General features: G+C 32.8%; 1 protein-coding gene across 1 annotated transcript in view; it reads right to left on the bottom strand.

Annotated features, from left to right (window-relative positions):
- Nucleotides 1–13,140, bottom strand: part of LOC132707105 (glutamate receptor ionotropic, kainate 2) — a 665,601-nt gene that overhangs the window by 178,521 nt on the left and 473,940 nt on the right. Inside the window, exon 3 of the mRNA XM_060678792.1 lies at nt 462–713. Within this exon, the coding sequence (XP_060534775.1) occupies nt 462–713 (252 nt within the window). The remainder of the gene's footprint in view (nt 1–461; nt 714–13,140) is intronic.

Raw genomic sequence — 13,140 nt, 5'->3', positions numbered from 1 at the left:
ACTTAACAACACAAACAAGTTTAGTAACAATTAGATTGGATATTTTATCACAAACATGACCTGCTGGATACTGGAATCTATAATTAGAAATAGTTTTAGAATTATCAGAGCATTTTAAAAAACTTTTATATTTTTTTAATGAAAAAACTTTACTTAGGACCAATGGAAAAATGTATTACATCACATATTAAAATGATTTTAAAAATTATAAAAAATATGTTAAAATGCGCAAGCTATTCGAACAAGTTGCTTGGAGTTAGAAAACGAAATTGTTAGCTATAAAGCCAGAGCCTGGTCGCCAAAGTGCTGAATAAAAAGAAACGTTATTATCGTGAAGAATCTAACCTTTTCCGCCAACCAGAGATACTGAAATAAAAAAGGGAGAACTAATTTGTATTCGTATGGAACGGTAGAGGCAAAGATGAGATTTTCGGACAAAACATTTATATAATTATTCTTACCATAGTCTTCCTCGTATATAATGGCAACTTTGGTCCAATTCAGAAAGTTCATAAGATCTTTGAACGCCTTGTTCATATTTTCTTGGCTGGGATGTAGGTTTATGCTAAGCTCTTTGGATAACGGTTCGAAATCAATTCTGGCCTCCAAATGTGGCACGTCCAATGCTTCGCAAATACTTTGAATATGAGCGCCTAAAATCGGATCTGACGGTCCAAATATCGCTTGAACGCCATATTCCATTTGCCGACAAGCTGAAACAAGATCTTCGATTAGTAAACCTATGGTTTATTATTGATAATATAATTTCTGGAAAATCTGCCAACGAAAAAAGTTATTCAAAATTTTGAAGAGAACTCATTGGTAGCAAGTTCAGATTTTTTAACGTTTTGCCAAAACTTTAGAAAGGTTATATTTCGAACGAAATAAAACATGTACATGTAGAGTGTTCTGTGTAATGTGTAAGGAGACACAATTGTTAAGGCTTAGCACTAACTTAGCACAGATATGAAGGTCGCTTCGACAAGGTATCTAGGAGGACATAGTGATCCCTATAGAAATGTTTCCAACTCTGGAATATTTAATTCTGTACATCCACCTACCATCATCCACCTACTACTTTGCATATGCGGAAATAGTACAGATCTGATGGAAGAAGGTGATCCCCTCAGATAATCTTGTCCCAATCTGTTGCCATTCGCAAGTACTTGTTAACCCCAAGGTAACATTTCTTGTACTTACTTAGTAATAATAATAATAATAATAATAATACACTTTTATTAAAATAAGACATTAAAAAAATATTAAACTGACTACAGTTAGAAGGCAAAGTTCACTTCAATACTCATTTGTATGAAGTGTTCTTCTGCGTAAGCCAAAACTATAACTCCTGATGTTAATTTAATTAAAAATGATATGGTATATACTGATATACTGATGTATCATTGGTATTGTTCAGTTTTGGTTAGGATCACTCTGGATCAGGTGTTGAAATATGATAGTGATTGTTGTTAGAGTGCGAATATAGACTTAATTTGGTTTTGAAAAGCTATGAAATTATTCTTTTTGGGAGCTTCTTTCTGATTAGAAAAGTAGTCGTAAGAAATTTTAATGTTGATCTTGACACAAAAAAATAGACACACCTAACAGAACAAAACAGAACAGTGAGTTTAAATTCAGCAAGATTGTTGTGTAGCTATTTTCGTAAAATATGGGACAGGAATGAGACTAGCTCTCAAACTTTTATACAGAGCTAGTCAAAAGTAACCCGCATATCTCAGGAATTATTAGAATTAAGTTGATTAAATTTTGTATAGGCTTGGATTAGGCTAAAATTTCTTATTTTAAATAGGAAGGGTACGTTTTAATTGCATTTTTAGATTACTCTTAAAATTCTAAGTATTTTTTTATGTACCTAACTTGAACCGTTGTTGCAAGACTGTTTGTTTGAATAGCTTCGTTAATCGACACAGTTGCCGATATTGGTTGATCTAAAATTCCCCGATGAAGGTTGACAGTTAAATGAATTTAATATTATAAATAAAGATATCTCGCTATAAATAAAGAATTCTAACTTTACTTTTCCTTATTACATTAGGGAAATACCAGTGGTTCTCTTTTCATGAGCACATTTTATGATCTGAAGTTTGCTATTTAAAGTTCTTTAAAAATTTTCCAACCTACATTTTTTGAATTGGACATAGCTATTACAATTCACTAGCAATTTTCAGTAAAGTCTTTATTAGTTTGTTTCCAAATTTAACACTAATGAATTGGTCAGAAATGCAGACAACAGACAGAGGAGCAGAAAAATCGTGGTTTCTTCGACTTGCCAGTGAACTTTATTATCAATGACGTTCTCACCGGTGAAGAATATAATTTTTTTGGATGCAAGGATCCAATAAGCTTTTCCAAATCGGTGGATCGAACGAAGAGCGACTATCGAGTGGCCCTCTCGTTTACCAGATTTAGGTCCTCTAGATTTTTTCTTTGGGGTCACCCCAAAACTAAAGTATACAAAAGGAATCCCAATACCTTGACTGACTCTTAACTTTATCAAAACATATTCCTATCCAAAATAAGAAAGTCTAGTAGCTTAGGAAAAAACATATTGTGGCAGCGTCGCCTTGGTCAAAATTGGAGCCAACCTAATTAGCAACTTCCGTACACTAAATTTTATAAATTTAAGTCTAATAATTCCTGAGATATAGACTTGGGCGACTTTTGATTTGATTCTTTGCAAAACGTTTTTTAAATTTCTTTAGACACTCACTTATTAAACATAATTTGAAAATTAATATAAATGACGGGATTATTATTAAATATGTGTTTTAATACGTCAACTTTGAAACTCTGCGTACTGAAAACAAAACGTTCAAATGGAAGGTGCTGTAGAAAAGTCCTATTATTTTAGCAGGAAAGATTTACGGTTAAGCGATTGACCAACTTTTGAAGCCACTCTGTATATTCAGACATTCAATATTTTGTTAAGCTCATTGCAAGCCAAATGGCGCCAGAATATAACAATAGAACGTGGATATGCTTTTTAGTTTAAATTACTAATAATTTCTCCAGTAGTGGTAAAAACTAAAATTAATTTTAAATCATTAATAATAATAGGTTATTAGTATGTTTATTGAAATTCATATATCTAAATTAATAAATAATTTTAACTTTAACAATCGATTAAATAGTTTACCCTAAAGTGGCGTTTCCCATAACACCGTAATTACTGTATTTTTGGGTTATTCCGTTTATGCTTTTGGTTAGTTATTGGTACAAATTCTAAATATTTTCAAATCGACATAAAATGCCTACATTTCAAAAGATAACTTGTTCAAGGGATGTAAATTTTTTCCTAATGTCTGCTAGATTACGATCATAATTTATGTAAAATTAAATTTAAGACGTTTACGTTTTTTTCTACTGTACAGTGCTTTTAATTTATCTTGATAACATTTTAAATGACTGTAACTTTTTTGTTTTTAGAGTTATCAAAGTAAACAAAAAAAAAGTAGGGTTAGTAGCCAAGTTTTTTTTACAAGTGTCATATAAAACAAAATACCATCAATTTTTTGACATATTAGCCTACATCTTTTTTTTTAATATAACACCCTCCATAATAAATATGTGTTTAATAGAATATCTGACTGACTGCGACAACAATAATTATTTACAAATTAAAGTAGAACAAAAACACTAAACATGACAAGACACACTAACTATTCGTGATTATTTATGTATTCCCAAAAGAAAAAATCCATTAAAGTTAAGTCGAGACTATTGGTAAGTTAAGAAAATTTTTGCACTTGCACAATATTGTGAGGAAAGGCTCCGTTTTGCGGCTATATAATCAGCGTTGATATATTTAGAAGTAAATTTATTATATATTGTTCTATTTGGTGCTTTAAGAGTTGCAAGAGTTAACTTTTGATCTGTACATATGGCATCCAAAATATACCCATCTATGACGCCACACCGTACATTAATTGATTCGTACCCTTGGGTTTTTATTTAGTGTATTAGTCTAGGATTATTGAAGTACCAATATCGCGTATGTCGTCTTTCTTGTAGAGAACAAAGGTTTATCAGTCCATAAAATGTTTTGCAAAAAAATATAATTCTCATTATGTCTGCTTAAAAAATCCAAACCAAAGTGCATCCTCCTTTGAGATTGTTCTGCCCTTAGTTTATTATATATATTATATTGATAATCTTTCAAAACTGAGTGGATTGATCCCCGAGAAATACCTGTCTCTTCATATATTCTACTAATAGAGGAAACTGGATGTGCTTCATAGGATCCTAATATGTTTGCCTTATTTTCTTCATTAAAATTATGCATTTTCAGCATTTAATACCTTACCGTTTCTGTTTTGAAGGAGCTCAGCGCTCTGGATAAAGTCTGATATACTGACGATGAGCTGCGGTTGCACTTTTATTATTTAGAAAGTATACTTGAAGCATATCACTCCTTTCATGGGTGCTAAATTCGCGAAAATCGATTTTAACAATAACGACATGGACAATAATTCAAACATCAAACGTTGTTTACTAATAAGTCAAACATAAAACATAAAAATTTCCTATTTTTGCCGATTTGTCAAAAACGAATGGACTAAGATATAATGTGTGTTGCATCATTGTAATCGGGATCCATTTTATAAAAAAGGATGTAGGCTTGTATGTCAGAAAATTGATAGTGTTTTGTTTTATATGTCACTTGGAAAGAAACTTGGCTACTAACCCTACATTTTGTTTTTTTGTTTACCTTGATATCTCTAAAAACAAAAAAGTTACAGCCAATTAAAATCGTATCAAGATAAATTGAACGCACGATACAGTGTGTCTCATTCTGGTTGCAATCGGGCGATATTTAGGTTATTAGTAAAGATATAGCTTTGGGGCTTGTGCGAATTGCAGTTATTTTTTTGTGAAGCAAAAATAGTCAATACTCATGTGCCGGATCTGTGAGACTCATATCTCAAAAAACCTAATAGTGCCTTCATTTGTTGGCAAGGATGGAACCACTCAATAATTATTCATTTACCTGGCATTAAAAAATACAGAAAAATGTTAAAACAGTTCTATTTTAAAATATTGTTGAAAATACAAATTTCTACATAGTCAGGATCTCCTAAAATTGTTTCAGGGAAATAAGAGTCAAATCAACCGATATTTTTGATTTGTTATATCTGGCAGGTACTATGAAAATTGCTAGGCTAAGTACCAAATTGTATGCCATAGCCGGATTCAGAATTGAGTGATTTTAATTGCTGATGTCTCAAGATCGATCACTTTTTTTTGTAACAAAATGCATTCCATTTGACAATTTAATAACTAGAGATGAAAGAGGATAGTTCTTTTAGGCAATATATTCTTAATAAGTATGAAATAAAAATATTGCCAGTTGGCAATAGAATTTGCCAAGACTATGCATTCTTCATTATTCGGTTTCCAAGGATGTTCCTAGGAAGTATCGGAATGATATTCTCATATCTAATTTGCATCATGATGATGAAATTGATGTACCCAAGATTATCTCTTATTATGATCGTACTCAGAAGATCTCTTAGGTAAATTATGTGCCACTTAGGATGTAGTTAGAAATTTTACAAGATGGCCGATGTTGGTGTTCTATGCTACGATGAATATGGCGGGTGTTAACGCTCAATTTATTTGCTCTTCCAATAACAAAAAATGTGAAGATCATTTCTTAGAGAGCTTTAACCAAAGACCAAGTTACGCGATATTCTTTTGAAACGAATGATCGCCAATAGCCATGTAGGGAAAACAGGAATTTTGTGGAACAATTAAAAGAGATAATCAGTAAATTCTACCAGGAACTAGAAAACGTTGTTTTCTTTGCAAGAAAGTTTCAAAAACATATATTATTGTCAGAAATGTAGTAAGTTTTTATGTTGATCGTTTATGTCCCACATGCTCCAAACGCAAATTTAATATAAATACAATAAAATTTGATGTTATTTTATTTTATTATTTCATATACAGATGAAAAAAAAATTGCAATGACGTTTTGAATATTTTTTTTGACACCCTGCTTTAAAATGATATAGATTAGCATTACCTCTCTTAATTTTTAAGTTTTTTTTGTGGTGAAAATATTATCTATATTAAAAAAAATATCTAGCAAATAATAATAATAATTATTATTATTATAATAAATACTCTTTATTCAGTTAAAAAATAACTAAATAATAAGTGCTATTTATATCTGAACTCGCGAAGTTCATCTGTATCTTTAAAAATAAAGAAGAGTTCCACTACATCTTGGTTATTAAGTAACAACATATCACGCAAATACCAAATATATATAAGATCTATCAACAGAGAGACAAGAATATTTGTGACAGGTCTTTAGGTAATGTTAACCTTATCGGTACGAAGTTTTAGCTTTCTATACAGCTTTGGTGGATGGTTGAATGAAATTATTTTGTGATACATTAAATGGTCAACCTCTCCTAAGCCTACAGATAGATCTTATAGAATAATTATGAATTTTCTGAATTTTCTATTCATTGCTTGCTGTTAAATCATGCGACAGAACCATACAACTATATCACAGAAATTAAATCTGGGTTGGATAAGCGAATCACACAGAATCCTCCTAAGAGCAGAAGTTAAGATATTACAGTAGTTATACGAAAGTTTGAATTTGAACATTCATTCCTCAATACACTCGGAGATGTGATTTTAAAATCGTAGGTTAACATCTAACCAAAATTCCAGATTTCTTGTTACATTACAAAGATCCAATTTGGTATTGTTTATGTAAAGGCCAAGCGGACTACTATATATGGTACTCAAATTCTTTTAGCCTGACATTTATTGGGATCCAAAAGTAGAGGTTGAGCTTTAGAAATTTTAGTCCCTATTCATGAGGTGTTCTATCAACTTAATCACTGCATCGCGAAGTAGTATAGCTCTAAGCCACTTTTGACGGAAAGTTTGAATTTGGGAGCATCAAAAGCTTCTGAGATGTGATTAGTGACGTTAGGAAGTGGTGTTGTGCATATGCGTCCTTGTCGGAAACCACACTGAGTATCGGGTTGAAGTTTATTCCTTTTAATTGCATCTTCATTGCTCATCCTAGTACTTAGGTTAATACTGCAAGATACTAATGGATTTTCAAACTTCTTCTTATGAAATGAGCAGGATATGCCGAGTATTTAATACAGTAATTTATTATACTAACCAAAATTCCCACATATGAAGAACGCAGGTATTTCGGAATGGAAAACCACAAATTGTAAATTTATTATTTGATCGACGTTTATAACCCCGCATTTTCTCTAGAAATCAAACAGCGAACGAACCATTGGCAGCGAATAAGAGTGATCGATTGGGACACTCGATTCCGTGTTTATTGAAATGTACAGAATACTCTTCGAACGGGACATTTCCCGGCTAGATTTCCGAGAACGAAATAACCAGAGCAAAATATTTCCATCGCCGTTTTCGGAGCATTTCAATTAAATGGAGACCATGAAGCAGTTATTTGCACGTCAATAGTCGAAAGACATTCCGGTCGTCGTCGGCAAAAAGGCCCAACAATCAGGTCCGAAAATATTTAGGTCATCAGGGATCATTTCACTCGTCACGTGACGTTAGAACTGAGAACAGATCCGGAATGGTCGTCGGCTTCAGGAAGGTTTGTGCGTGCATCCCGGCAATAGGTAACTTTTAAAACGTTTGTGAAGTTAGCGACGAATTAGGGACATTGCCGTTTGCACGAAGTTTATTTATGCAATAGGATATGCTGTTGAATAACAAAATCATGAACGGAACCTCGTAGCTGCAGTCAAAGCTGGAATAAACGCGTTTTTACATTACATTACATATTACATATGCTTTCTCTTGGTTTTTTGAAAACGCGTTTGTGACAGCTTTCACGGCAACTAGGAGGTTCCATTTGTGAGGCATACTTTTGGGATGACCCTAATTATTCAGAATTATTCAGATGCATGATGCTTTGAAGTTACCAAAATTCAATTATCAGTATCAGTAATAGTATCAGTATTAGTTTTAGCATTAGTAACAACTAACCAAAACTAACAAATATTTAAGAAAAATAATATACTTTGATTTTAGGTAGGTAACTAAAGTCTACAGAGTGACCCAACGAATAGGTGTGCCAGTCTTATTATCTGACATTGAGTGCATTGCAAAATTCTGCATTAAAAGAGTGTGCCGATAGGATAGTCATTAAATGAACGAATTTTACATAAAGAGAATTAAAATTAGCCATTGTGTACAGAGTATTAAGTACCCAAAAAATAGGTTATACAGTTATTATAAAAATTCGTAATTTTGTTGATCATCTGAGGAATCCATCTTACTTCAGATCGAGTCAAATATTAGATTTGTAATAGTAATAGTTGCAGTACAAAAATAATAATGAAATCAATACCAGGAAGAATATTGTCCTTAATACCGAACCAAGGGCCGAAACTTTTGGATTATTATAATAATAATATTTTAGAAAATATTTAATTAAGAAATTTTGTCAACGTAGATCCCTTAAATCCGTATTTCGAGGTATTATTCTGGGACCACTACTGTATACCATTTATACTTGTCAATTTCATTGGTCATTTAAGTCATTTAGTTTTTGGATATAATTTTTAGGCTGAAATGGAAAAAAAAATTAAAATTGATGAATTGTCACTGCAATTTTCTGGGAGTTATGGAACAAATATACTTTTTCTTCAATGTTGAAAAATACCAAGTGAGGTGGCTCAGATATATGTGTGATCAGTGCTTATATATTAAATAAATTATGTTGTTTTTTAACATTTTGCAACTAATTCATATTTTAAGACTTAAATACTCTAGTTTTTCATAATATTTATTTAAGTGATTGAAGGAAAACTGAATAGCATCACGATGTCGACATTTGGATTATTTGCAATGTTGTAATTGCTAAAAAGATTTAGTTACTCGTGGCTTCCAAAATATTTCACTCTTCGGTTCAAATAATGTTAATAATTAAAACTAACCAAAAACTATAACTTTCCATTGACAATAACGGAGTATTCGAAAAATCAAACCTTGAGTCCTGACCTGTTCTAACCGTCGAGTTCTTTCACGCTGACAATAAGGATCACGGAGGGCGTGAAAATGGCGCCGATAACTACGAAAATAATTGGGGTGCGAGAGACCGAATTTCTTGTAAGAAATCTTCCATTTTGTGATTACATTTCGTGGCGTTTTCCCTCATTTTTTAATTTCATTCTTTTTGCGGCAAAAAATTCGCCCTCTATTTTGGGAAAACGGTCTTTGCACGGGCATTTAAATATCATTTTGCCAAAGATCAGAGAAATCTGCAAAGTCTTCACCCGAAGAAGAACTTTTCTTTTGTCAGTTCCAAAATGTATTAAATTTCTAATAATAGTCCCGAGGATGATGAATAATAATAACAAACGATAATCCTTCGTTAATGCAATTATTTTTTGTTTCCTCTTTTATTCCAATATTTATTTGGCATTTTTTAAGTTTTGTTTATTAGCGAATTATAACAATTTCGTAAACCTTTCTAGTTAAAGATCTTTAGATTTTCTTTATTGAAATAGCTTCTGTTACTTATTTTATTCAAGTTGGTAGGAATAATATAGGAATGAATGAATGTGAATGAATCTTATGAAATTTATTATTTCGTTGTTGTTTCAAATTCAAACCCCAAAGAGATTATTTTTTAATGGTCATGCCCTATATGCTCCCCCAACTTTTTTTCCACTGTACCACTAGTGTTGTTTAGAAACATTATAGTTTCCTGTAATTTATTCCCACATGCCACCTTTATGGAGAAAACAATTAACCGAATTTTGTGAGTTGGTCTTTGCTAATTTTATTTATAGCAAAAAACTAACCAAAACTACGAGTATAAGAAGAAAGAGGGCTTGCAGGTAATCCATAATTCATCAGTAAGGACGTGATAATCCATTCAAATGCTTTCTTCCATCGGAGGCCACACTGATCCGGAGTTAGGAAGGAAACTCATCGTGATGAATCACATTTTTATACGAACTTGTACACTACTCTACACAATTCGTTCCCTGAGAAGTTTAAATGTGGGCGGGGCTGGTTATGATAACGAGTTTAATATGCTTTCTTGTATAACTCTCAGACTGTTGAATGATTTTCATTTCTAACTGAACAAACTAAACTAAAATGAACAACAAATAAACTCTCACAAATACATTGGTTTCCAAATAATACAAAATGTCAGTATCGGCTACATTTTTTTTATATAGTTAAAGAAAATGTTTTCTTATCTCGACAAGGGTGTATTATTGAACCACACCTCCAAATTTATATATGCCTCTGGAAGTGTGAATGAGTCCTTCACTTGATTATATTTCAACTTGGCCTTCCAGAATTAACTATTACATTTTTCATTTATAAAAATGTGAACGAGGTATGTAGTATTTCATTTCTATATTGCGGTATGCATTCTTTGTAGCAAGTCGTTGTTGGTCGTTTTGTCAGTCCAAGACATCTTAAGCAACATTCTGTATGTCTACATTCTGAACGCTTCTATTCTGCGAATCGTGCTGAGTAGCGAGAATAAATGTTGGAAAATGTTAAAAGCAAAAAAAAATAACAGTGCGATCTTACTAGTGGCATAAAACGAATTGATATCAACAGAGAAATATCGCGTCCAAAATTATTCAAAAATATGCAGCAAAACATACAGGTATACAGTTTTGTAAAGCAGATCTAAATCGATCATATTTCCTGAATGTATCGATGTCTATATATCTATGGGGGGCCGCATGTTAGATGAAGAAATGTTAGATGAAAGCAATATCATCATAGATAAAGGCAGGACAATTGATATTTGGAAGAAATATTTTTGCACTCTATTCCAGGATGAGAAAACTCTCAATAATCACCGCCAAGACGGGCCCACCTATTATCGCTGACGAAGTGTGTAGACCGTCAAACAAATGAACGCTAGAAAAGCTTCAGGGCCAGATGACATCCATGCAGAATCCCCAAAATTTCTGGACAGAGATGGGATTATGTGACTAACAAAAATATTTTACCATATTTACGATACAGGAGATATTCCAAGAGATTGACTGAAATCCACATTTATCCCTATTCCTAAGAAAAACAGTGCAAAAATGCGAGCATTATATACTAATTAGTCTCATGAGCCACCATCTCTTCTAACATAAAATTTGGATTTAGAAGTGCTATGGGAACTAGAGGGGCTTTATTCGTTATTCAAGTTCTTTCCAGCACTGTACGGATGTTGACTGTAATGTATACCTCTGTCTGATAGACTATCAGAAGGCATTCAACAACATCCAACACAAGAAAATGATGGAGGTTCTTAAACAATAGGCATTGACGAGAAAGATTTCCATCTTATAAATAAATCTGTAGTGTCATCAGAGTGGATGGTGACTCGACTCGGAAGTCAGACAAGGCTGTGTTTTGTCTCCGACCACATTTAATATCTACTCGGAGCATATATTTAACATGGCACTGGAGAATGTGGACGCAGGAGTGCTGATTAACGGAGAGAGGCTCAACAAAATTGTTGTCTCCTGATTCCCTTGAAGATCTCCAAGAAGTGGTGAACCGTGTCTTTGACTCCAGCACTGAGTACGGCCTATCTCTTAAAGTAAAAAAAAACAAGTTCATGGTAATTATCAAGCATAACATAGAATCCGTCCAAATGGTAAGGAATAATCAACCAATCTAAGGAGTAACTAAATAAACAACACGAGGATTATTCAAAGCAGCAGTCAACAAAGTTCAAATCGCTCTGCTTACCGCCAACATCTGGAGGGGATAGGTACACCAAGAAGAAGACCGACGCTCGAGGAAGCGTTTATGTTATGAGATCAGACCTGAAATATTTTACAGAATTCTCACTAAATGATCTCTAAAACATCGCCGTTCTGTGCCTAGGAACAGTCGGAAAATCTATGTCATGAAATAAATACAAAGGTTAATTTTAAAAGCAAATATACATAAATGCAGTTGAAATCGAATTTTCAGTCTAAGCCAATTAGAACCTAAATATGGAACAGGGACATGATCAAACAGTCCAAAACCTTATACGTTATCTAATTTTTGGAGGCTTTCTATGCTAGCGTAGATAAAATGATGGTGTCACACACATATTGATGTCACTGCATGGATAAGAAAAATTTTAAACAGATATAATGTCTTAAGTTATCAATTACTAACTAAATCATTTTGTTATCAAATAATACTCCCAAATCTATTTCCGAACAAAACAAGCTGAGATTTAGAATGGTTAGGGTGAAGTTAGTGGGCAATGAAGGTGTCACTTACGATTTCTAGCAATTTCGAGATCCCTGGAATTGATACTGAGATATAGTTGAAAGTCATCTGCAAACGCAAATGCAGAAGTGTAAAGCGAGAACAGTGATTTAAAAAAAAAATCACTCTGAACCACGTCCAAGAAACTAGAGTATGCATTTCGATTAAATATTTTTTGACGCCTGCTATGTAAAAAAATTTTCCAAAAGGATATTGGGGAAGAATCTAACTTAAAGATTTTAAGTTTGGTACTCAAAATATTATACCAAAGAGTGTCAAATACTATTCTATAATCAAGAAGTACTAGACAACTAGATTTACCTTCGCGGCACGTATATCACCAGAGGGCGGTTGTTGTGCTATGTTGAGCTCTATAACCTGATTGCTGTCGGTCTTAACTTTCTCCAGGATCTTAGAAAAAGCGACAGGAGATCTATAGACAAGACTTATAGTGAGAAAGCGCGTTAGAGTCACTTTTCTTAGCTACTGGCCAACGTCCAGTCACTAGAAAATTTGCGATAGTAGATACTGTAACTAATGATTTAAGTGTAAGTGTAATGATTTGATGTAATAGATAAGGGGTTATTAAAAGGATATTTTGACGCTCAAGTCCATAAACTCCTTTAATATTAGAGGGTAATTGTGATATAATTTATACTCCACACTGGTTGATGTATATATTGCCCACTGACGTATTAATTACGAGCACACTTTCTGAAAAAGAAAAATATTAAACTCATCAGGAGTGCCAAAATCAAAAGAAACATTAGAACATTAGTCCAGCATAAGCTGCGACAAAAGATTGACAAGAAGTTTTCTTCCCATGCAATACAAGTTTTAAATTTTTTATATTTTAGA

Source organism: Cylas formicarius, unplaced genomic scaffold, assembly GCF_029955315.1.
Source record: "Cylas formicarius isolate icCylForm1 unplaced genomic scaffold, icCylForm1.1 PGA_scaffold_9__14_contigs__length_23061073, whole genome shotgun sequence".
Lineage (NCBI taxonomy): Eukaryota > Metazoa > Arthropoda > Insecta > Coleoptera > Brentidae > Cylas > Cylas formicarius.
Note: the sequence above shows the minus strand (reverse complement) of the source record. Positions and strands in the feature narration are given on the sequence as shown.